Here is a 26,797-nt window from a genome sequence, read left to right as displayed (position 1 = left end):
ATTTTTGAATGCTGCTAAGGCAGTGCCTAGAGGTATACAGTATGAAATGCCTACATTAGAAAGGAGGAGTCTTAAACCATTCATCTTCGTTTGTCTTTAAAAAGCTAGGAAAGAAGAGCAAACAGAAAGAAAATAAAAATAAAGAGAACAATGAGCCAGCATCATTTTTTTAATAGATCCACAAAATTTATTTCTAGTAAGAGTAATGAATGAAAAAGAGAGATGACACAAATTACAAAACCAGGAATAAAAAAAGAGGATCATCATTACAGACCCTATAAACATCAAAAAGACAATAATGGAATACTATGAAGAACTCTACATATGGAAATTGACTAATTCCTCAAAAACTCAAACAGGCACAACTCATTAAAAATTAAATATATAACTTGAATAATTCTGTGACTAGCTAAGGAAATGAATTTGCCTCTAAAAACTTTGGAAAAAGAAATCCAGGCTTAGATGGTACTACTGATGAATTCTACCAAACATTTAAATTTAAAAAACCCACCAATTCCACACAAAATCTCTTGCAGAAAATAGAAAGAAGGAAAAATACTTCCCAGCTCACTTTATGAAGCCAATAGTACTTTCATAATAAAGCAAGGCAAAAGTAGTATAAGAAATGAACAAATATTCCCCCACAAAAATAAGTTATAAGAAAAATAAATTCATAAAAATGTCAGCAAATCAAATCCACTAACAGATAAAATATAATCACCCTATGACCAAGTGGGGTTTAAACTCTAAAGAAGAAAAATATGATCATATCAAGCAGTGCAAACCCGTTATTTGACAAAATTCAGTATTTATTTGTGTTTGAAAATCCAAACAAACAAACTCTCTCATCAAACTAGAAATAAAAAAGAACTTCTTCAACTTCAAAAGAAGGGCATCTTCAAAACATCTACAACTAAAATCAAGCTTAACAAAAGACTGAATAGAGTCCCCCTTAAAACTAAGAATGAAGCTATAATTCTCCCGTTCTCACTTTTTTTTTTTTTTTTTTTTTTTTTTGGTGTTGAGAATTGAATGAAGGACCTCACTCCTGCTAGGAAAGGGCCTTACCATTGAGCCACACTCCCAGACCATATTCTCACTCTTTTAGTCAACTTACTGCAAGAAGTGCTAGCAAGAACAATACAGTTGCTAGATACAAAGCCAACTTAGAAAAAAAATGTGTATTTCTGCATATCACATGAACAACTGAAAACCAAACTTCTTGAAAAATGCCATTCATAATAGCTTCAAAATAAAATGGAACGCTTAAGTTTAAATCTAATAAAACATGTACAGAATCTTTATACTCAAAACTACGAAAGACTGGTGAATGAAATTAAAGATGACCTGATGACCCAATAGGGGAGATCATATTCACAGATTGGAAGATTCAACATAGTGAAAGATGTCAATGCTCCCCCAAGTTGGTCTATAGATTTAACATAATTCCAATCAAAATGCCAGGAGAAAGTTTTATAGATACAGACAGCCTGACTCCAAAATTTGCATAGAAAAACAAAGACTTAAGACTAGACAAAGAAATTTTGAACAAGAATACATTTGGAGGAATAATGCCACTTAATGCCAATTTTAAGCGACAGAGGACTATTTCCAGATCTTGAAATTTAATAGGGTTTGTCTGATTGCCTTTTGAAATTGCCTGAGGCTAGTATCTCTTTCTTCCATGCTTTTTCTCCCTTTTGGGGTGGCCATGTCTGAAACTGTTATGGTATGGCTGCTGCATCATTGTACTTGTAATGCTTCACTTAACCACAGGGATATGTTCTGAGAAAGGCACACCGGGTGACTTCATCGTGGCCACATCACAAAGTGTACTTACACAGACCTACATGGCCCAGGTCAATCACTGGACGTGGTCCCTGAATGCAATCAAGAGACATAGTAAAGATGAGGTGTCGGAGGCTCCTGGAGATGTAACACAACATATGCTTACAGCAAACTTTGTTAACAAGTAGAAGTTAACTCTAAGACAGCAATAAGAATATAGAATAGTAAATACTACATATAAACCAGCAATGTTATTTATAATCAAGTAGTCTGTACTGCACACAACTGTACTGCTCTATCACCACAAATAATGCATTTCACTACAATGCCACTAGGTGATGTAAAATTTTTAGCTCCATTATACTGTTTTTATTTTTTATTAGTACGTGTTTTCAGTACATGATGTTTACATTCATTGTGGGAAGTTGGTACAGGTACATAATACATCTCAATTCCTTTTTCATCCCCATCTTTCCCCCACTCTTTCCCTTTCTTCCATCTCTTCATCCCTTTCCATTTGACAAAGATCTATCTCCCTGCCTCCTATTATCTATCTTTTATTTTGCTCTTTATTTGTATTTTTGCAGGAAAATGGATGTACCTTGAGATCATAATAATAAAGTGAAATAAATCAGACACACAAGTTTAAATTTTGCATGATTTCTCTTATATCAGAAACTCAAAATATAAACAAAGAAAATTATAACCTTTTGGTAGCAGAGTCATCATATGCAATGCATTGCTCTGTGGCATATGACTGTTTGTTTCCTAGTTTCACAAATCCATAGATAGCATATTTGCCCAAGATGGATCATACTCAAAGTCCCACCCATGTGATTTAGATGACAGCATTTGGGACTTCTGGGTTGGTGAACTCTAGTGAGATCTTGGCCTCAAACTGATTCTGCAGGGCTGAGACTTTGGGGCAATGTTGGGATGGGCTGAATATATTTCGCACATGGGATTCATGTGGATCTCTGAGGATCAGAAGGCAGACTGTGGTAGGCCAAATAATGGCCCTCAAAGACATCCAGTTCCTAATCTCTGCAGCCTGTGAACTTTATCTCATATGGCAAAAGGGGCTTTGAGGTTGTGATTAAGGATCTTGAGATGGGGACATTATCTTTGATTAGCCAAGTGGGCTCTAAATGTAATCTCAAATGACTTTATCAGAGGGAAATCTGACTGAAGAAGGGCAAAGTGGAGATATGATCAAAGAAGTAAAGGTGGAATGATGTGAGGTCAGATTATAAGCCAAGAATTACAAAATACCCTTTGGAAGCTAGAACTTGCAAGTAAACATTTTCCTCTAGAGCTGCCAAAGGAACCAGCCCACCAATACCTTTCAGAATTCTTTCCTTCAGAAAAGGAAGAGAATAAAACTATGTTGCTTAGAGCAACTAGGTTATAGTAATTTATTACAGCAGCCATAGGAAACTAATACCTATTATTTAATTTCTTTTGGAAAGATATCTGCTGAGTCACATGGCAACTCTATATTTAATATTTTGAGAAAAGCTTCCAGATTTTCAAAATCATACTTTTCTCTAGGAAAGAGAGAATTAAGGAAATGAAAAGACAAGCCACACACTGGGAGAAAATACTTGCAAATCTCCTAGCTAATAAGATATTTATAATATATAAAGAACCCGAACCCCACAATAAAAAGCAAAAACCTAATATAAAAATGAGCCAGATGCACCACCAAAAAGGATACTAGACAGCAAGTAAGCAATGAAGAGATGTTCGACATCAGTTGCCATTAGGGAAATACATATTAAATCCACATAAGAGATGGAAGGAGGAGGAGAGGGAAAGGAAGGGGATGTAAAGAGAATTAAGATGTTTCATATACATTTACCAACTCTCCACAATGAGTGTAATCATTATGTGTTGCAAACATGAACTAAAAAAATGAAAATGGGGTACAGGGAAGAAGACAGGTGAGAGAGGAGGGGATTCTTTTTATTCCCATAAAAAGAATCAAGATATGTTAAGTATATGTGCCTACTCCCTAAGATGAATGTAAACATTATGTAATGCAAACTCATACTAATAAAAAATTTTAAAACAACATATAAGACATCATTACACACCCACTAGTGGTCAAAATAAGAAATATCACAATATCAAGTGTTGATGAGAATACAGAGCAATGGGAGCTCGTACATTGTTGGGAATGATAAATGGTGTGGCCATTCTGGAAAGCACTTTGGCAGTTTCTTTTGAGGTTACACATAAACTTAATCTATAAACCAGTGGTCCCATTTCTACACATTTACTCTAAGGAACACAATTTGTGGCTTCACATGCTTCTACAGAAATGTTTTTATCCACTCTATTCATACTACCCTAAAACTGGAAGCAGCTAAATGCTGTCCAAGGGATGAATGGATAGTGAAACTCTGGAACAGCCATAAAGTGGCATAGTATTCAATAATAGAAAGGAATGAAGTACTGATACATACAACAACCTGGATAGATCTCCATGAATTATTCTGCATGATAAAATTAAAAGATCTTAAAAGATTATATGTGCATGATACCATTTACAAGACAAATTTGAAAACAAGCAAACAGAAAAAACTGTAGTGACAGAGAGCAGATCCGTGGTGACCAGAACTAAAAGTTTAGGGAGTCTCACTTTGTGACTGTAAAACTGAGAGTGTGTGGAAATTGGGGGGTTAAAACTATTCTGCATCCTGATTGTAGTGATAGTGATGTGATACGTGACTCTACCTATAAGTGTTTAAATGCACAGACCTGTGTATACACAAAACTAACTTTCCATTATATTAATTTGAAAAATAAAATGACAGAAAATAATCATCTCTGGATCTTAGTGGAAAAACATGCCTGAAGGACTTTCCTATCATGGAAAATGCCCAAAGAAATCCTATTAAGTGATATTGGCTTTCTCTACTCACCTTGAGGATTTATCACCCAAGCCTTGCCATCTGCACCCAAACTGAGTTGTCTAAATCTTTCATTATGATTGGAAGGAGCCTGTGAGGATTAGTGCTAGCCATACTTGTTCTCTAAGAAATTTTCCTTTGTTCCTTTGGCCAACACTGCCTTAATCCTTCTGAGTCTTGCTTCTTCTTCCCTATGCTGGAAGTCTACCATACTGCATTCTGACCCACTCACTCCTTCCTTCAGGTGGTTGGGACTAAACTTTCTAGCTTTCTTACACCCCCTAGGCAAATATGTCAATTCCACCAGGGATTTAGCTCAGTGGTTTCGTCACCTGCTGCACAAGCGCAAGGACCCGAGTTCAATCCCCGGTACAAAAAAAAAAAAAATGTCAATTCCTTTCTCTGCTCAGTTCCAATATTTTACTTGAGCAACAAACCTTCCCATTCCAGAAAGCATCTTGGTCTAGAAAGAGAGAATTGCTGAGGTCCTTTTCAGAGAAAGGTAGCATGGAGACAATGGATAGAATATGTGTTTCTTCCTACCTTTGAAAACTATCTTGATTTTATAGGTTGTTCTGGTTGGCAGAAAACTTAAGACCCTACATTTCCAACTACTGCAAAGTGCTTTCTTAGAAAGTATTGATTTGAATGTAAAGCCAAGCAGTGTTTATACCATAATTGAGACATTTTTCTATGGGAAGTGATGTGTAATAGTGGGGAAACCACTGAGCTCAGGACCCAGGTCAGCAGAGTGCCAGCCCTGGTTCTTCTGTTCCCCCAGTAGCTAGCTGTGCAACCAGGAGCATGTCAACTTCTCATTTCTTCCTCCCAGTGGGCCAGGGAGTGGGTCCTACTTCTTCCTACTCTACAGTTCAGGAGGGTCAGAGACACTGGCTACTTTGTATTTGGCAAGTTTTCCATGTGATATTCAACCAAATGCATGTGTATTTGGTCAAATAGAAAATAATTTAAATACAAGTGTGCATCTTGTAAACTGAAAAGTGCCATGTAAACCTAGAGTATTCCCATAATTCTAAAGTTCTTGACAAAATGCCCACTGTGTGCAATCAATGGTGGTTACTTGGTTTGCAACCCCTAGATGTGTAGAATAGTGGCCTCAAAGTTCCAGCTGCTCATCATTCTTCTGCACATATTCACACTTGGTATGGCTTTATTGATAAACAACAGACTTTAGGAATCTGAGACTCTGAGATTGTATTCCTTTGAGATTTTTTTGTTTATATAACTACTGACAGTAAATGCAACCTAAGTTAAAAATCTGGAAGCCCAGGGTGGGCACAGCCTGGGATGCCTAGGTGTACTTAGGAATGTAAGCAATTAATTAAAGGCTGATAATCTCTGAATGAACTCGGCTTGATGTTTATCTAGAGGCTTGTTCAACATGATGGTCCTTATTTCACATCTGTGACAGTATCCTGCCAGCTGATAAGGGCCAGGGTGAGCCACAGCTTCTCCTGGGTTGTCATATTAAGTCCTGACCATTGCGGCTCTTACAGCTCAATCATCAGTGGGCCCAAGCTCTGTATGTGTTATGTAATCTTTCCACTCTCCCTTCCCCTTTGTTCAGCCCATGCCAAAAACCAAATAAAAGAATCCATATGTGATTACAGCTATAAAACCAAAAGGAAAATATTAAATGAAAATAAAACATTTGGGGTTTCTAAGTTTGTTTTACCTTTAATGCTCGACAGACAGTTTACACAAATCATTTTGCTGCAAAGTAAAGAATAATGAGTTAAATGTGTTCCCTGTCACCATCAATCATGTACGTTTGCCTTTGATTGACCAAACATATAAGACACATGAAATGATTTTCTAATCATGTTAAGGGGAGGGAAGGAGGGAGAAGGGGAGAAGTTGGGGAGAGAGAGTCTCAGCTTCTTTTATTGTATTCCGAAGTTCCATTGACATTTTCTGGCAATCTCCTAACATGCTGTATGGGCTTCTCTTTGCTAATAATGTTTGCCTTGAGAATTTGTAAAGGTCTGAGAACTCTTTAATTCAATGTTCTAGAAATTACCAGAGCCATCGGGGAACAGAATCTTTGTTAATAGCTCATGGCTTACTTCTCTGTTTGAAATAGTTTTCATGGAAGTTGCTCTACTTTCAGGTGGGTGTAAGTGACCCTGGGCAGAGTGGTGCCGGAGGAGGTAGCTTCTGAGTCAAAGCTTCTGACCTAAAGAGATTCATGAAGAAAGAATCGAGGAGGCACAATGGTGTTGGGCCAAATGGGATACTGAGGTTTTCAGCAAATTCATTTCAGTTCATGGGTGTTTATTTTGATTTGTGAACTTAAGCAATACACTGACTGGATTTTCTGGCAGTCAAAATGGTTTATAACCAAATCTAACCAACCTCCACGTGGTGCTCTTCAAGGATTACAAAGCTTTGCATTTCAATTTTTACATTGAGTCGAAGTTCATTAATTTGGCAAGAGAGCTAAAAACAGTAGCAAAGAAAGAAATGTTCAGTACCCCAATCATACCAGATTGTAATTCCCTGCTGGTCCTGCCTTCCCACCCCCATATACCCCCAGCCATCTGGAACACAGGCCAGTGGGACTAGGTGGAGGTAAATGCATACATTCATTTATCCAACAAACATTTATTGAGTACGTACTATGAATCTGTTACTGTTCTAGGCACTGAAACTTCAGCAGGTCATCATGGGTTCATCATTCATCCATTGCCTCAGGGGAAAAGGGGACAACAAACAATGCCATCCAGAAAACAAAGCCAGGAGTATAACAAGGGTGTGCATGTATGGGATGTGGATTCCCACATGAAAACTATCACTCCAGGAAGCCAAGAACATGTATATCCTTCACGGGAAATATGGAAAACTGGACACTTACCTTTTAAGAGGCCCTTAGAAGTCCCAGAGAACTTTATAAGTTTAATCACTTTCTTCTTGATTTCCAAGAATTTGCATCCCTCCACCTGGTCTACAGAGCTTACACCACCAGACAATGACTTGCTTGCTGTGATATTAATTCTGTGTGTTAACTTGGGAGTGAGTCAGGAGGTGCCCAGATATTTGATTAAACATTATTCTGGGTGTGTCTGGGAGGGTGTTTCTGGATGAGAAGAATGTGAGACTTGATAGATTGGGTAGACTGTCTGCCATTGTGGGTGGGCCTCATCCATTCTATCAGAGGCCTGAAGGGAACAGAGAGGAGGAGTAAAGATGAATTTGCTCACTCTGCCTGACAGTCTTAAACTGGGATAAGACTGCTGCCATCAGATCTAGACTCAACCTTACAGCTTCAACTATCCTGATTCTGTCTTCAGACTTACTACCATCTACTCTTCAGGGTCTCCAGTTTGCAGATTTGGCTTCCAAACCACGTAAGTCAGTTCTTCATAAGCAATATCTCCCTCTCTCAATTACAAACAGACAGATGCAGAGAGGTATATACAGTCACACATTGCTTAACAATGGGGACATGTTCCAGGAAATGTGCATTGTGTGTGATCATCATAATGTATATTCACACAAACCAAGATGGCTATGACACCACCAGGCAATACAATCTTATGGGGCCACTGTTGTATACACAGTCTGTCATTGAACAAAATGCTGTACGTGGTGCATTACACACACACACACACACACACACACACACACACACACATACACACACACACTGGCTCTGCTTCTGTAGAGAAGGCTAATATGCTCAGTTTTTCCCAAGAGCACCTACCCAAACCTCCTCAGTGCTTCAGATCCATTTGGTTTAGACTCCAATTAGTTCAGGCTCAATTAATTTCACCTGCCAGATACAGCGGTGGGTAACGTCAACCCCTTCTAAGGGCCTAATTCATTCCTCATCCTGTCTCAGCCCAGCTAAGATAACCCATCACCTGTCATAACGCAGTGACCTCTGCCCTTATGGTAGTGCAAGAGAGAAAGGTGAACAAGACCCATAAGCCGCGGCTGTGCGATCATGTACCCTCATGTCCCGGTAGGATTAGAACTTTCCCAAAGCTCATCGGTGCCTCCTCACTGTGAGGACAGTGAGATGAGTGAGCACTGTTTGGAATACAGTTGGTGCCCATGAAATCTCCACTGAATCAACAGCTCCCATAAGATGAGTGCCAGAAAACCAAGGACTGCCCTAGGATTATGGTGCTTGACAAGGACTATGTAAAGTTTATCTCAACATGGTAACAGCAACAATGAACAAACGGTTTGTGTGTTCAGCCAACAGTCTGAATAACACAAGCCAGAGTTTCCCAGTGCTTCTTCACTCAAAAAATAGAAAAAGTGAAAGAGAAAGCTGTTGTTGTGATTGATATTAAGTAACTATTCACCCATAAATTCCAAATCTTGTGGCACAGGGGGGAAAAAAACATGAAACACGTCACATATTTTCTCCATTCTAATAACTAACTTATTTAACAAAGAAATAATTATGGAGGGAATCAATACCATGTTCCAAGTTGTATGTGCATGTATGTGCATGCATATGTACGTAAAATGATAGATTAGTAGAGATAAAAAACAGTTGGCAATCCTGAGAACTATTTAATGTGCTAATTGGTAGTCTATAATTAAAATGAAAAACAATTTGAAGAATAAATCACTCGCACAGTTTTACCCACACACATACACACATATGCACACACATGCAGTTTATTATGTCCAAGGATAACTCATCCTAGTAGGAATAGCACCATTCAAAAACATGGCAGGTCAAGACCCAACATGAAACCTCATATGCTGGAGATAAAATTAAGTATACATAGTAAAACTAAAAACCAAAAATAAGAAGACCAATAACCTTAAATTACATCCAAGTGAGGAAGCCAAGTACAGGGCAAATGTGGCCACTTACTCAGGAATGGGGCAATGTCAGACAGGCCAAATAAGCTCTTTGTCTTGGTCTTTACAGAAGACGTTAGGGAGAAACTCACTGGAACCTTACAGGCCAGTGGGAGGGGATCAGAGAGTGATAAATAAACAGGATGTTCCAGGCCTATTCATAATGTAGTTAAGATACAGATACCAGGACCTTTGCCTGCTCGCCTCAAGGGGCCTCAAGGATAAACAGAACCCACAGCGCAAACCACTTTGTGCCATATACAGAAGCTACTGAGCTGTAGGACCCTCGGGTTGCCAACCCCAGCCTGGATTTGTACCTTCCAGCATATCAGAAACAATACAGGGCATGCCTTGAAGTTTAAATAGAATAAATTAAGGATAAAGAGCCAGGAAGACAATATCTTTAACAGTAGTTACCAAACTTAAAGGATTCATTACTCCTAAAGAGGGGGGTTAAAAATATAAATCAATTCTCAAAATGTTTAGATCAATTCAGAGATAACATATCAATATGAGAAGTAGGTTTTAGGGTGCAATGACTTGGTGCCCTAGGGTTAGGGGAGGGTACAAAGAAGTATTTCCCCATATTTCTTAATACTTCTTCACTGGTCTTCTTTTGTAATTCCTATATGGCAAGAGTCCCTCTCTGTTTTATTAAACTTTATCGTCCTCCCTTTTGGTCTTAGCTTTTTGGTTCCATGGAAAATGAAAAGCCCAGTACATAGGCACTGTGCTTCTCCCGGTGAGATGCCTTCATTGTCATAGTCTTGCTTGTCCTTCTTCTTGGAGCAGAGGCAGAATACAATATATTCTGCAGAATCAAGAAATAGACATTATCTGCCCAGGGCAATGGAGAAGGAGAGCTCACACTTTACCTTTGGCTCCCAGAAATGCTAAGTGTTCCCAAAGGATTAAATCCTGCCAAAGCCTGCTCCCTTCTAGCTCTGTCCTAATAGTCCTGCCTGTCCCCATGGAAGTCCTGATGAGTTCTCCACATTAAGCTATAGGGTCTTTGGTGAAGGAAGTGATTTCTATAAATAATAATCCATTCACAGATTTCTTTCTCCATCTGTCCCCATCAAAAGTAAGTAAGGAAAAAAAAAAAAGTAAGTAAGGGCTTTGTGATCTCTGGAATAGGAGATAATATATAAAATATGCCACAGAAAATATCATACCGGTGTTCATCATGACCTAAAAGAGGCAAGGACCTGGGACTTAGAGGATAAACACACAAAGATGATAATATAGAATGAGGAGTACATGAATAAGGCTATCTTTAGGCTAATGCAAAAAAAGAAAACACAACGAGAAGCCTTATTATCTGCAGATCATGCACCTTAGCGGATTCGAACAAAAGAACCACCTTAGTGTCAAAAGGCCACATTCAGATAGCTACTTCCAAACATGGAGAAGTTGGCCTTGGACAGAAATAATGCAGTAACATAACCCTGGGAGGGAAATGTGTTTTCAGTTACACCAAGGCCCGGTCCAGCCTTTCCCACAGGCTCTTCCTAAACAGGAACTTGGCAATGGGATTAGTGAAGCTGGAGGGGACGTCCTTGGCTTTAGAGGTCCTAAGGAAAGCTGGGCAGAAGTTCTCCCTGCTGTAAGAGCACTGAAGAATCAATGTCACATCCACTTTATTAATTTTCTTGACAGGCAGCTCCAGTTACCATGCAGGCACCACAAAATCAAAACACACGCATGTCAAGTGGCCCCATCTGTGGTGGGGCCCTGCCAAGGCCCATGTCACATCAATATGAGGAAGCAGAGCCCAGCTCCTCAGACCATGTGCTTGGTCCTGGGAGCAATCTCCTGCTGGAAGAAACCACTGGGGCTTGGATGAAAGAACCAGAGGAGCTCTCATGGTGACAGTCCTTTATCCTGGCTCTGGGCTCCCTGCACTGAATAGAAGAGTCCTGAGAGACATGCAGCCACATCTGGCTGTGGGAGCCTGTCTCTAAACACAGCCACACGGACCTCCCCGCTGCTTACATTCTGCCTGCATTCAGTTTCATCCATGCAGGACAATACCACCCCAGGTTAAAGAAGACATTTAAAGGAAAGCAATGTCCTTATTTGCCAGTGGGATCTGAGCTCAGATTTCAGTTGAGCTGAGGTCTTGGGACACATAGTAAGTACAGGAGAATAAAGAAGCTTAAATCAAGGTATCAATTACCAGGAATATTGCTAAAATCATTGGAGGGGCTTCAACACAACTTATTCCTCTGGTAGAATAATGTTAACCAAATATTGGCTACATGTTCCCAATGAGGTGGGTTCAAAGGGTAAGGACTTAGAAAAACTCCTGCTCTAAGTAACACCACTCACACATGCCCAGGATGCGCACAGTGCACCTACATCCCCCTGCTCTCCTCCTGTTTCCTGAGCCTCCTTCTGACCACAACCAAGACCACTTCCTCAACTCCATCAGGCAACTTGCTGGCAGTGGATCCAGCAGCCATTGCAGCACATGGTCTCAAGTCTTTGATTTCAGAGTTTCTGATCCCCTTTGCAGGACCTAATGGTGGCTCATACGCTTCCCATCTTGACCACTACTAATTCTCCTGGCTGGGTAGCAGCAAGGAGAATGTAAATCCAGATCTGCAGCTAATTGACACCCATGCCAAATAAGAAAGGCCTGAGCCAGACAAGTTTGACTGCACTGGTTTGCCACTTTGACTACCTAAGCTAAGAGCAACCTTCAGACAAGAACTAGAGTTGCTATTCTCCTGTACTCCAGAAGCTTCTTAGTAGGGGCCTGGCTCCTCAGTCCAAAGCCCTGAAAATCCCTAGTCAGACCTGGCCTGTGAGGATAGAGCTGGTCTGGTCTCTCCTTGTTTGAGTTGGCCCAGCAGGCAGTGGCCAATTTGGGGACGGTGGAGTGGCTGCCCTGTGGGGTAACAGCTGACAAGGAGATGAACACATCCATCCTGCCCATCTCCCAGGGTAAAAGGACTCAGTTCATCCTGTCATCTTCATTCAAATAGTCACGGCATGTCAGCCTTGCTGGCCTCCTTGATTGTGCAGAAATAAATAAATGAATTATGTTGTTAGGGTTTGGGCTCCGGCACAAACACATGGTCTGCATTTATCCACACAGTGAGAGGTCCACCAGCCACTTGATATAAAAGAGCAAAATGATAATTCTTTTCTTTAGGCGCTTCGGTACCATATGGAATGTATATAAATCATATTTTTGTTTTAACAGCAGAGGCTTTGTTGATAGATAAACATGTGGTTTATCTAAAAAAAAAAGAGGATTGTGCTTTGAACAATCATTTAATGGCCGTGGATGTGCCAAATAAAAATAAAAACATAATTTTGAAAGGAGCTGGCCTCATGCCCAAATCCTTACCAAGGAATTTCTCCTTAACCAAAGTGGTTAAAGCCTGTTGATCTGTTTTGAGTTTAAGCTGTGCTCTCTACTCAACCCCAGGACAAATGGAACCCTGAGCTAATGTGCTCTAATAAGACAAGACACTACCTTTATGAATGACCTCATGGAGAAGAGGTTGGCGAGCATTGTGGAGAGGCCTTGAGCCAGGCAGCTCTGGGCTATGAAACCCAACTTTAGCTCCGCGAGGCAGATTGCATCATCGCCCTCTTTCCAATTCCAGCTCGGGATGTTTAGCAGATGGGCCTGTGGAAACAAAAACAGGTATGAGACCTTGCTTTGTTACATGCTCAACTGTTCAAAATCTTGCCGGGAGACACAGCAGTACCTGAGTGCTCAGGGTCAACCAGATTCATCCTTTCTTTCCTTTGCTTGGATCTGAGGTTAGGTGCTTTGTTCTCTACCTCTGTGCATCAGTCTTCCCTGCCTTCGCAACACTCCTTCTGCATTTACCAAGCCCAAGTCCTCACCTCAGGTTTAGTCTTTTAGCCAAACAGAGCCCAGAAGAAATGTTCTTGTGTGACAGACACATCAGCCCTTGTTATGAGGATGTCTGGCTAGGTTGTTCGTAAATTGGTTCCTCACATAGATCATAAGTCTGCCAAATGCCTGTGTATTTTTCCTACAATCCCAATAATCTCGGTCAGTGACTCTTAAACTTGAGTGGGTATCAGAATCGTCTATAGGGTTTCTAAGAACTGACTGCTGGACCCATCTCTCAGGGTTTCTGATCAGTATATCTGGGGTGGGACTGGGGAATTTACATTTCTAACATGTAGAAGGTGATGTTGATGCTGCTAATCTGGGGCTGCACTTTGAGGACTACTGCCCTAAATCACCAAGTAAATCATAGTGTAAATGTCTTAACAATCTCTTGCAGATGGACTACTGCTATTCTACAATTAGGTCAGACCATGAGACAAGGACCTGGGGGCATGTATATGCAATCATTTTTAAATGGCTTGAAGCAATAATATATTGAATGAAAACAGAAAAATTCAAGAAGTTACATAGAGTTGGAAAAAAGCAATAAAAAAAAACAGGAAAGATTTACAAGGCTTTCACATCAAGTACAGCATTTAGGTTCAAAAATATCTATTATATAAATCTGAAATGAGAAGACCTCTAACTTGGCACCAGAAATGAAAGAAACACACACAGAGCACATAGAGTAAAATTTAAGTGTGCGGGCAACTAAAACCTCAAATAGAGACCATGTGACACATTACAGAGAAAGCCAACATTTGCTTGTTAGAAATGGTCTCCAGAGCTAGGGGAATGAACATTCCATTCTGCTGTGACTGGGTCAGACTAGTTCCAAAGAACTTGATCCAGTTTTAAAAGTCAGATTTTAAAAAGGAAAATGATCAATGACTTCCTGAGAAAAATGACAAAGACAAGAGGAGGTGAATGTCCTGGGAAGGGTCTTATGAGGAACTATTAAGAGAGCCAGGAAGTCTGGCCTGAAGAAGAAGACAGGACAGTCACATGCAAACATCTCAGGTGCTGCTGCACTGAGAGGAGGTTTGTCCGGTTTTGTTCCAGAGCCAGAATTAGAACTGACTGGTATATATTACAAGAAAGTAATTTTTGTTGTGTTTCATAAAGAAATTCTCTAAAGCTACAATTTTTCTAATACATGGAGAGGGCCACCTTGAAATACACAAGGTCTCTGTCCCTCAGACTTTGTAAGTATTTCTCTCAGTTGCTGCAGAAAAAAAAAAAGAAAATAATGTGTGCTTTACAAGGGAGGTTGAGTCAGAGAGCCCTTCAGAGTCCCTACATGCGCCAAGATGTTACGGCTCTGAAAATTATTTCTCTCCCACATCAGCAAACACAAGAATCACCAATGGAGGCTTCTCTTCACTTTCAGACAACTTACAAAGCTGTACCAGAAGGATGAAAGATTCCATTGTAAACGTGGGAAAAAAATCTTCACCTGCTCTTCCTCAGACAAAGGTCTACTATCTCGAATCTATAAAGAACTTAAAAAGATCAGACCTCACAAATTTAAAGACCCAATCCAAAAATGGGCATCTGAAATGAACAGATATTTCTCAAAGAAGTAGAAATAGCAAATAAATACATGAAAAAATGTTCAACATCACTGGTCATTCGAGAGATGCAAATGAAAACAATGCTGAGATTCCACTTCACTCCAGAAAGAATGGCTGCTATCATGAAATCAACCAATAACAAATGCTGGAGGGGCTGTGGGGAAAGAGGAACACTGCTCCACTGCGGGTGGGAGTGTAGACTGGTGCAAGCACCATGGAAATCAGTATGGAGATACTTCAAAGAACTAGGACTGGAAGTCCCATTTGAGCCCGCTATTCCACTGCTGGGGATCTTCCCCAAAGAATTAAAAGAATCATACCACAGTGATATATGTGCACCCATGTTCATAGCAGCGCAGTTTGTAATAGCTAAAACTTAGAAACAGCCGAAATGCCCATCAACTGGACACTGGATAAAGAAAATGTGGTTTTTTAATAAAATGGAGTACTACTCAGCCATAAAAAATGAAAAATTAGAGACATTTATAGCTAAGTGGATGCACATTGAGGTGATACTCTTAAGTGAAATAAATAGGACACACATGTGTAAATACCGAATAGTTTCTCTGGTGTGAGAAACTGAAAGTGTAAATAAGGACTAAATGTATAATAGGTAATGTGAAATAGGAAGAAAAGGGGCAAAGGGGAAGGAAGTGGGAGGGCTAGGGGAAAGGATAGAAGGGAATGGGATTAATATGAGAAAATGGAAAAATAGGAACAAAATCTTTGTAAATAGGGAGGACTGGAGGGGTTGAAGGGAGGACTGGGCAAGGGTGAAAAATAAGAACCAAGAGAGACTATGTAAAGGTGCAAATTTCCAATGATGAATGTCATTATATTGTATACCTAAAATGTACCAATGATTAGAATGAAGAATCGATAATGTAAAATAGGAAGAAAAGGTCCAAAGGGGTAGGGGTAGTGGGAGGGGCAGGGGAAAGGAAAGAAGGGAAAGGAAAAAATGATGAGAAATGGAAAAAATGGAAATAAAGTCTTTGTAAATAGGGAAGGGTGGAGGGCGTGAAGGGAGGGCTAGGAATGGGGAAAAAATAAGAACCAAGATGCATTATGTAAAGGTACAATTCCCAATGAGAAATGTAATTGTGTTGTATACCCACAATGTACCAATAAAAGAATTTAATACAAAAAAAAAAAAAGATTCCATTGTAAAAACTTAGACCAAGGCCAATGGCCCCATGCTTTGCTTTCAGAAATAACGCTCGTGAAATTTCCTACTTGCAAAATCCACTTTTGTCACAATCTTGTGAGGCCCAAGCCAACAGTTTTTACTCCCAGCAAAGATGACAGTGTCCTCCCTGGTAAGAGTATAGTTCAGCCCATCCTGTGGGTGGGCCACGGCAGATGGTGATTTCTGTCAAGCTGACTACCAAGGGACCTTTCCCACACTGTACGCTCGATTCCAATAACTGGCCCTCCACTTTGTCCCATTTCTCTCCCCATTCTTCACTGGTGTAGGGAGGCAGCTTTTCTTCTCTACTTTCCTGGCACTGTAGAGAATCCATTAATTTAAGTGGAGAAATACTCATTTGTAGTAACATCATCTGAGAAGAATGAAGAGGAATTATCTTTAAATAATGAACTTGTGTGTGACATGAGATTTGGGTGGTCCAATCCCATATAACCTCCATGCTACCTTCAAAAAAACAAGCAAAAAAAACCAAACCAAACCAAAACAAAACAAAAAAATAAATAAATAAATAAATTTTAAAAACCGAAGCAAAACCTTTTCCAGAAAGTTCCTCACCCTGGGTATAAAGCCCAAGCTTTTCAGCCTTGAGTCCCTTATGCCCCCATCTGGTTTGTGTTCTGGAGACATAGTTTACATGTTATTATGCAGGAAAGTCAAGTTTGTTTCAGGCTCCCATGGCCCGCTTTCTTGGCCATCATAATTTCACCGATCATGGGGCAGGATGTAGGCTGATGGGCCAAAGTCTGGGAGGGAGGTTTGCGGGCATGAAACAGAGAGGAGAAAGACCCAGGAACTTGAATTTTTTGTTTCTGGCAACTTTGTTCTCTTTCATTGGAGGGAATTTGGCTCTGCTGGAACATGCCAGCATTACCACACAGGAGCCTGAAGGCAAATCCACTCTCACTTAGAGAAGAGAAAGAGCAGGCCCAGCCGGCCCAGGATTGTCCTTCATTTTTGCTACTGGACCACCCCTCATCTCATGGAGAAGGAGAGTGAAAACTGGCTTTCCTGGGAGACCATCCTGGTTCTATTTCTCACTGCATGTCCAACCAGGGGTGGCACTGTGATGAACAAAGAGGCAAAGGAAGAGGAGATAGCACCACTGCCATAGTTTATATCATGAGTGTCCCCCAAAGGCCTGTGTGTTAGAAGCATGGTCTCCAGGTTGGTGACATTGGAAGGTGATAGCGTTAACCCTACTCTCCTAAACTGTTAACTAAAATAAAACTTTTCTCATTATAGTTGATTATATCAGGCATTTATTATGGTGACAGAAACCTGATAACCCAACTACTGCCCAAGCATGAGGGTTGATGGTGAGAAAGCTCAGAGAACATGGATCTGCAGAGGACCACTGGGACTTGGCTTCCAGGTCAGAGACAAAGGCCTCTTTCACTAGAGTCTTCTGGGACAAGAAGAAATCCATGAATAGGTAAATCATCAGGAATGAGACTTTTCTAAGATATCTAAATGATCCTTTCCTTAAAGAGCTGTGCCATTTATACTCAAATCAGGAAGAAACACCATCTGCATTCAGAGATGGCCAGACTGAGCAAGTTTCTCTCCGTAAAACTAAGAAATATTAAGGAGCTCCACTTTTGAGAGCACCAGGCCTTCTAGAAGCCTACCCTCAGGAACCACAATTTGTTTCAGTGGGCTGTGGCTCAATTTTTAAAAGGTAGCAATTGGCTGTTCTGTCTCCTAGCTTGTTGACTGCTCACCAGACCAGCTTTGTCTATGAAAAAGCTTAGACCCTCTGGTCTGAAGTTACAGGGGATGTTAAACATACAGGTGGTCCCAACAGGGCTAAATGAGATAATGGATGTAAAACTCCTTTAAAACCATAAAATATGACATAAATGTCTGCAATTATTATGATGCCATATTCAGGGCTAGCTTTATGTGGAAGAAAAAGTAATTAGTTTCCTTACAACCCTCTGATTTATGGAATATCACCTCCATGAGATCACAGGGAATTGACATTCTTTATATTTCAAGGCTGGTGTCCAGTTATAGAATAATGGAGCCACAGAATATGTTTGTGATGTCATAAGTTTTCACACACTCCTCAGATCTTCCCAGAAAGCAAGGGAATGGATGGAGATTCACGAGCATCTAGGATGGGTGCAGAGAAAGTGTCAAGAGAGGATAAAATATATATTGAAAAAGAAGAGAAAGAAAAACATGCTGAAAGGATGAGTGAAAGTTTGTTAGGAAAGAGAGCAAAACTAGGAAACAGAGTAAAGAAAGTCTATTTGGAATCTACATGGAATGAGAAGACAAAGACAAGTGGACTTTTCATTTGTTCTCTAAAATAGAGAAGTAAAATAACAGAAAAATGTCCTGTGTCGTAGTCACCCCATCCCTTGTGTTCTTATTAACTTTTAGGATTTTAACTGGCCTGGAGACTCAGATTGAAATAGTTCTGAACAAAAGGTGTTCTTAGGAAATAATTGTGAGTCTATTGACGTCTTCATCATTGTTTCTAAATAAGTACAGGGCAAAAAGTTTAAAGGACATTCAGGCAACTATTGATCAAGTACTGCTGGGTCCTAGGCCAGTTGAATGGCTTTGACAAGAACAAACTATGCAGCTGAAATCCTCACGAATTTCTTAAAGACGCTACATCAGCACCCATTGGAAAGAGGGGTGGGGGAAGGACCTGACATCCCTTCCTAAATGTACAACATTAATTTTCCTATTCAGTCTAAATTCAGCCAAAAAATCTAAACAACAGTTTAAAGCACTCCCACACTAAGTGAAATTTCAAATCACAAATGAAAGAAGGAGTGTTCTTTATGGCAGCTGCTGTCACCGCTCTCAACCTTGCTCATCAAATTCACCTCCACCTACAGGGGCTGCCCTCCAAAAATTGCTACAGATTGACGCCCTCGAGTTACCAACACCCCTCACTGGATCTCTTCAGTGTCCTTGACTTTTCCAGAAACAAACAGGAGAATGTGACCTTGGGTGCCTACCACCACATGCACTGGCTGGAGAGTGATGCCATCTGCACTGCAGCCACCTGCCGAGGGCCGGGCAAGGATTGGCATTGAGCAGCCGCTCCGAGTGATGGGCCAGTCACAGACAGCAGGCTCCAGTCCACAATGGCCTCTGATGGGCCTCCACCTGGCAAAATGGGCCAGTACTTGCCAGCAATTAAGAAATAATGGCATGGCACTGGTGCATTTGGCAGAATGGGGTTTCCCCTGGGTCACCTGACTGCCTATTTCATAGGGAAGATGGCCTAGAGAATGGGGCACGGTCTCACTCACAACCCAGCAGGGAGTTATTCTGTTCAGATAGGACACCTGGCCTCAGGTACTGAGCAGCCTCCCGCTTCGAAGCTTCATTAAGGAGTTCAGTGGTACCATATCGAATAGAGTAAGGTGCCACCTTCCCTCCCCCAAAGCTGTCTTCTTGGGAGTTTACTAACGAGCTGAGTGACAGAGAATTACCTTTGGATGAGAGACTTTCAACTCTGGTTTACTGAGAGGTAATCACGGGGAAACCACATAGACACTGATGTTTGCTTTTTTTCCAATCTGTTTAAGCTGTAACACTAGGAACATTCCTGTGTGTTTAATTTCTGGATAGTCAACTATTTTCCTGGATTCAACTTTGCAAATCCTGACCCTGAAATTAAGAATGTCATGTCCAACTCTCTCTACCAGTGTCCACTGTGCTCCCAAGTTCACCTGGCCTCTAAGAAGTCCCATCTCTTGCCAGGGGACACTCTCTGCCCTTTGAGGGCACAAAAAGGGCTTCTCCGCCACCAATATCCCTCTGACTGCAGAGTAGATATTCAATAAATATTGATCAAAGAAATGACTGCAGCACACAGAGCTGCAAGTTTTTGGAATTTAGGTATAGATGAGATCTGAGGATACATCAACATTTCTGAACCAAGAGATCCAACAGACACATCCTGAGTGAATGCATCAGTACAGAAAGAAACTTCCCTCCAATGACCCCCTGCAAATAAGCTGCTCAGCCTAAAAAATGTCCCAGGGAGATTTTTAACCACCACATGTCTTTACTCAGGACTTTACACGGCACTGGTACATGTGAGTGAGCATGACTGTGTGCATGTGGGTGAGCACACGTGTGTGCATGTTGGGGGGGGGGGGTTGATGTGGTAGGAGAGACTGGAACTGACCCTTGTAGTGGCCTCAGGCATGAGTGCTCCCAAAGTCCTACCTTGTTGTGATACTGCAGCATCTGAGTGATGATCCTGATCTTCGGATGATAGTTCTTTATGGAGATTACTCTGCAAAAGAGAGAACCATAGCTGAGGCAAGGCCTGCCTTAGCCCTGGAGGCTGATGGGAGGTTCACTAGATTACCACCAAGTGCGGCATATGGGAAGGGGGTGTACCAGCCAGGCCTCCCAGAGGGGCTGGAGGCTTAGGGCCAAGAAAAACTATGTTCCTACCATCATTTTTCTTGGAGGTGTGAAAAAGAAATCACAAGACAGCCATGGTGTGTGTCCCGGGCATAAAAACCCCAGAGGATCCTGTAAGGCCTTGGTGATGGAATGTGTGCCCCTGCGGACGTAAGTCAGTGCTTCTAGAACAGGGTCACTGCCTACATTGACATCTAAAGCAAGCTCAAATCATGGGTCCTCCGAGGTGAGCAATGTTCCACACCCCAGGACCGGCCAAGAAGTAATCTGCTCTGAGTCCAGTCCTTCAAGTTAACAACCTGAAACAACAATGACAAATCAAACAAGCCAACTGACAAATGGTTGTAACTGACACACACACTTGGCCACTCTCAGGAATACGATTTCTAAACAGGACTCTTAGAATAAGAGCAAGGATTTCTCCAGCCAGCAGAGTCTATATGATGACTTGAACACTAGTTCAAGATAAGTGCCAATACCTTGTGAAGGTCAAGATCTAATGGAAAATTCCCACCCACTGCCCTCAATCCACACTGGGTATGAATCACCACTTGCCTCTACTCCAACCCTCACTGGCACTCGTCCTGTCAATCACAAGGCCAAAGGGGGAGGAGTCAGGAGCGGAAGAATGGAAACACCTGGCTTCCAGTCCCACTATTGCACTAATGAACCTGGTGACCTTCAGGAAATCACCAGTCTCTCTGTTCCTGTTTCCTCATCTGGACATTAGGGGCCACAGTACCTGCTTTATTTACTTCACAGGCTTGGTATGAGGAGCAAATGGGAGACCAGATGTGAAAATGCTTTGAAATCATTAAAAACTCTCTCCACGTGTAACTTATGTTTTTGTCATTACCGACCCTGTCAGAGGTGACATTGTACATTTCCTTTTGTGACAAGGAAGGCTAAAGAATGGAATTCCACAGAAAGGCCCACCTCCTAAGCCTAATCAGAAATGCAAGTGCATGGATCATGACCTCCCCCGCAAACTCCCCACCAAGCAGAGCTCTCCCTCTTCACCCCTTTTGCTGCAAAGATGGAGAGAAGGCAGCCCAGGAGTGGCTTTATCTGAAAAGCTGCAACCTGTGAATTTGGGAAATGGATCACACGAAAGCCTCTCCCTGCACAAACCCACCCTGGGATTTTGCAGTTGAAGGGTTTCATTTTATTTTTGAAAAAGAATTGTGTTGGCCCCTGCTTATAACTCAAGGACTCTGAGCCTCTGTCAGCCTCTCAGTGCTGTTCACAGCATCAGCCAGTTTTCTGCATTAGCTCATTTCAAATGGATCTTTGACATTTTAATTTCAAAAGGGGACAGATTGGTCTCATTAAACTAAGGAGGAAGGAGGATTATACAAATAAGAGAAAAACAGAGCCCATTTTTAACCCTGAGGTTCCCATGTCCTTTTGAGCCTTACTTCTGGTTCTAGTTAATGGATGGTTTAATTATATTTGTGATACCACCTTTGTCTACACCTTGGCATCCTGCCAGTCACCCTGGTACCTATGTGTGTTCATATTAACACTATCATCTTCAGGATTGAACTGAAATATTGGAATTAAGAGAGATGGCCGTTTCAAAGCTATTATTCATTTCCATTATTCACTTTTTTTGAGGGGGAGAATGTGCCACAACCCCAAACTTCTCTGTGCAGTTAAAATCTTAAGCTTCATGGGGGCCGGGGATTTAGCTTAGTGGTTCTGCTGCCTGCCTCACAAGCACAAAGACCCGAGTTCAATCCCTGGTACCCTGGTACCAAAAAAAAAAAATCTTAAGCTTCATCCTCTAGGTTTTTGTTGAAGTCTGAAAGATAATGAAACCTTGTTCCACAAAGGCTATATTTTTAATCACTCCAAATGACAAAAAAGCATGTGAAATGCTGCAAACACTACTTATTTTAAAAAGGGATAAGTGGCACACTAGTTAGGGGATAGGCCCCTGTATGATGAAGTCTGCCCCTACTCTATCCTGCCTGCAGCCTGGTAGGCCCAAGGCTTACAGAAATTCAAACAATGACTTCCTTAAAATGACTGCACTTAGCATACTGCCAAAGAAAAGTGAGTGGAAAGAGACGATTGTGCCAGATGTTGCCTTCCAGATACAAGGACCAGATGCTGTGGGGAGGACCTGCTCATCCCAAATGCACCAGAGGAATTCCTCTGTATCATGATGGGAAACTTCCTGTCACTTGGGGCCACTGATTAAAAGCAAAGACAAAGGAGCTGAGAGCTTTGTAAGGACACAAAAGCAATCTCCCAACCTTCACCTTCAGGTAAATTCCCAGGGCACAGTAATACAAGCTGCAGGCAGAGGGGAAGGTTTTGTCTGAACTGAAGGATGGCTGTTCACAATTAAGTACAAGTTCCTGGGAATACAGTGGGAGTGAAATGTTTTCTCTGAGTTCATCCCCTCTCCAGAAGATTCTCTTTCTTACTCCTTCCCAGCTCAAATAACTATCCTGAAATTTATGCCAGAGAAGAGACAAGTTCCAAAAGGGCTCTAACTACCTGTAGCAAAATGTCTGGAGCTTTCTGTCACTGCATAGCCATAGGATGTGACCCTGAGTCTATGAAAAGAACAAAAACTGAACATATTTTCTTCTGAAATGAGAAAAAAAAGAATAAGGTGTTGAAGTTGGGGCCGAAATTAGCATTCGATGGGTCCAATCCTGTGCAAAGAAATGTACTGGGCAGTGTTTGCCAGAATGTCCTCCCCCAGAAGATGTTAAAAAGAAAGATGCGGGGGCTTGCAGTCAAATAGGTTTAGAAATTACACCATAATACATTTTCTCAGAGATGCATGTTTGTATTAAAATGCTTTCCATGAAGAAAACAAATTTTAGGAAACCGATGGAAACTTGCCAATTGGTCAGTCACCTTCTCTTTGGGGTGATATTAATCAATCTTCTACCCTCACACTCAAAAGACTCTAACAAAGGGCTCCTCTGTCTCAGCACTATTGACATTTTGGGCCAGATAATTCTCTAAATAGGAGCTGTCCTATGCATTGTAGGATGTTTAATAGCATCTCTGTCCTCTACCCATTAGACATTTGGAAGATCATCCCCAAGTTATGTCAACAAAAAACATCTCCAGATATTGTAAAATGGCCCCTGCGGGTAGAGCTCAAGGGCTACTCTCTCTGAGGGAACATGGTACTTTCATTCAGGCCTGCATTCATCTAAATCTATCTTCTAGCCTGCTAGCTCTGACTCAAAGAATCTCAAACCCAAGACCAGCTTTGAGCTTCCAAAGATGCCATTTGCTAAGATTGAGCTTCTTGCTGGTGGTGCCTTGTGGGCTATGACCTTACTCAAGGGTCACCCACCATAGTGTCGGCTCCCCCAAGTCTACACAGGGGAACAGCTGTGGGGTCTTCTGGAAGAAAGAAGGTCCCTTAGAAACAATACTCTGCAGACCAGAAAGGGCTGCAAGTGAGCCACAGGAAGCTCAGGGCCTTCCCTTGTACCACCATGCCAGAGTTACCTCATGATGTTGGAGGCATCTTCAGCATCCGGGTCAGCACAGTACTTGTTGGCAAGAATTAGGCACGCATCTGCTGACTCTATCTGAGACACCAAAAGGAAAGATCATAGAACACAAACATATAAATAGCCAAGCCCAATTGCAATCTCTCTTTGCTGATAGCTCTTGGGGAGCCTGGTGTTTTGCAAGGAAAGAAAAAAAACGCCGTGAAAGATTACAGTTTTGTCAAAAGTGTAGGTTGCAAGTTCCTGTTATGGGATAAACATTTCATCTTGTTGTGGTTGGAGAGTACAACGTGTACCTGGGTAATTATACTTTTCATTTGGCATAGCTGCTAACATGTGGGACTTCCAGATTTTTTTTTTACATACAATTAATTAAGCCTTTCATCCCCTTCTCCACTTCCTTTATCAACTGTCTGCACTGTCATCCTGATTCTCCCAGTCAGGAAACAGAGGTTAGTAGCCTAAACCCCTTCTTTCAAACTAGCAAGTTAACTATTTGGATATTCAGAAATCTACTCAAAGTCCTTCACCCAACCTTTTTCATATCTTCATTATCTGTGCATTAAGAAGAGCTCAGAGCCCTCAATTAGATAACAACACTATATGGTTTAGTATTCATTAGTATTCAGATAGTCAGAAGTCAACAGATCTATGTATATGAAATAATAGGCTACAGAGGAAGTCAAAATACCCACTGACTTATCTAAACAGGAGCCAGGAGAGATTTATTTCTTAGAGGGGATCATGAGTTTGATGTGCTAATAATTGCTTGCATTTCAAACAGGCCCATGAACAGAAACTATTTCCTCCATTCGCATAAGATTTCACATTTGCCATAACTTGGGTCATGTTTGGATAATATTAAGATTAGGTCTATGTGAGTACAACAATTCTCATGCTAGCTCAAATCTGCAATGTTGGACTTGGTATGCTGTGCTTGCTAGATCATTCCTGCATCTGGTGAGAGGACATGGTTTCCTCAGTGGTATGTCACAAATTGTGTCTAGATTTGTTTAATAATGCAAAGAATTTACACAAATCCTCTTGGATTATTCATGTTTGCCAATTATGTTATTTACAGAAGTGTCTGGTGACCATAGTTAACATTTAGACTTCGGTGGATTCACAATGTTAATGGACATCTATTGGCATGCAGATATTGAACATGCTTACAAAAATCTACATTAAGTGAATCAAGTAGCAGATGCCATTTTACTGTGTTCTTTCCCCTTCTAAGCCTCAGGTGTGCTTTATGAAAAGATTCTAACTGAGCAGGTTCTGGGTAAAAAGGTTAGATACCTGCAAGTTTACTTTTGCACCTGGAGTCTTTGGTAGGAAAAAAAGAAGCTCAAAATGCTTTCTGGCTTAATAACATTTCGTTTTACATATTAGTGATTCTTTCAGATGTAATTAATAGATGTTGGAGCTGTATTGAGTCCAACTTAAATGTTCAACATGGGAATTACTTGATTATTATACTATTTATATGACTCTTGAGTCTGTCCAAATTGATTTACTTCCTTTAAGAGTAGATGATGCTGAGAAAATCAACAAAATTAGTTTTATATTAAGACCAAGTGTAGAATACTTGTAGGTGGCACAGCATGTACCAGAGCACAAGGTCCTAGGGCCAGTTTAAGGGCAATGTCTAGGTTGGTGGTGTCTGACTTACCTCATTCAAGGTTTAGGAGGTGATCCCTGACCATTCCGGGAAGCATGTCCCCTGATCACAGTCAGATTTCCCCAAACCCCAAGACAGAGTGAAAGCAGAAGTCATCTCTTCCTCCTTACCTTGACTCGTGCGAGATCATGTGGATTGAGGACTGAACCCTGATAAAATTCCACCTGAGTAAAATGTCGTTTGAACAAAGCTTCAAGCTCCAGGTTAGGGGAAATGCTGCATAGGGAGAAAAGAGACAGCCGTGTGAATATAATGAACTCCAGATTTTAGCCTCCATGCCTCCCTTCTCTCTATTTTCTACAGGGAGATGTGGGGGAAGGCTTTGACCTTCAAAGAAGCCCCCTTTCTTGTATAAATAAAAAGCTCACATTTAAGAGACATGAAACCCCAGCCCAACTGGACACCAAGGTAAAATATAGGCTGAGGACTATGAGGCACAGTATCTTCCATTTGTTATCAATGGAAACCCTGTTTTACAAACTGGAAAACTGGGGCTGTGATGGTTAATTTTCTGTGTCAACCTGACTGGATCACATTGGGATACCCAGATAAAGGATGATCTCCTGATGTGTCTGTGAGGGTGTTCCAGATGAGATTAGTATTTGAATCAGTGAACTCAGGAAAGTAGATTTCTCTCCTCAATGTAAGTGGATATCATCCAATCCACTGAGAGTCAGATGAGAAAAAAAAAAAAGATAGAGGAAGGAGGAGGCCATACTTTTTACTTCCTACATGCCTGCTGTGCTGAAAGACCTCATTACATTTCTCCTGCCTGTGGACTAGGACTTACATCATTTACTCCCATGTGGTACTTAGGCCCTCAGACTCAAACTGAGCCACATCACCAGCTGGGTCTCCATTTTAAAAATGGCCAACTGAGAGACTTCTCAGTCTCTGTAATCAAGTCTGCTAAAACCTCATTATGAATTTCTCTGTACAGACAGGGAGATACAGATACAGATAGATATGAGAGATGGTCAAAAATATTGTGTATATTTAAATTAAAAAA

At 41.1% G+C, this 26,797-nt stretch overlaps 1 protein-coding gene across 31 annotated transcripts in view; it reads right to left on the bottom strand.

Annotated features, from left to right (window-relative positions):
- Kcnma1 (potassium calcium-activated channel subfamily M alpha 1) overlaps window positions 1-26,797 on the bottom strand; it is a 732,631-nt gene that overhangs the window by 189,473 nt on the left and 516,361 nt on the right. For all 31 annotated transcript variants that reach the window (XM_004846336.3, XM_004846337.3, XM_004846338.3 and 28 more), the window contains exons 11-14: window positions 25,899-26,004; window positions 24,103-24,185; window positions 20,413-20,482; window positions 13,036-13,191 (exon numbers count right to left, since the gene is read on the bottom strand). In XM_004846336.3, coding sequence (XP_004846393.1) covers window positions 13,036-13,191; window positions 20,413-20,482; window positions 24,103-24,185; window positions 25,899-26,004 — 415 coding nt within the window. The remainder of the gene's footprint in view (window positions 1-13,035; window positions 13,192-20,412; window positions 20,483-24,102; window positions 24,186-25,898; window positions 26,005-26,797) is intronic.

Source organism: Heterocephalus glaber, unplaced genomic scaffold (assembly GCF_053883595.1).
Source record: "Heterocephalus glaber isolate CG9 unplaced genomic scaffold, H.glaber_assembly_v1.0 deba00001497, whole genome shotgun sequence".
Lineage (NCBI taxonomy): Eukaryota > Metazoa > Chordata > Mammalia > Rodentia > Bathyergidae > Heterocephalus > Heterocephalus glaber.
The sequence above is the reverse complement of the archived record's forward strand: the minus strand, read 5'-3'. Positions and strand labels throughout refer to the sequence as shown.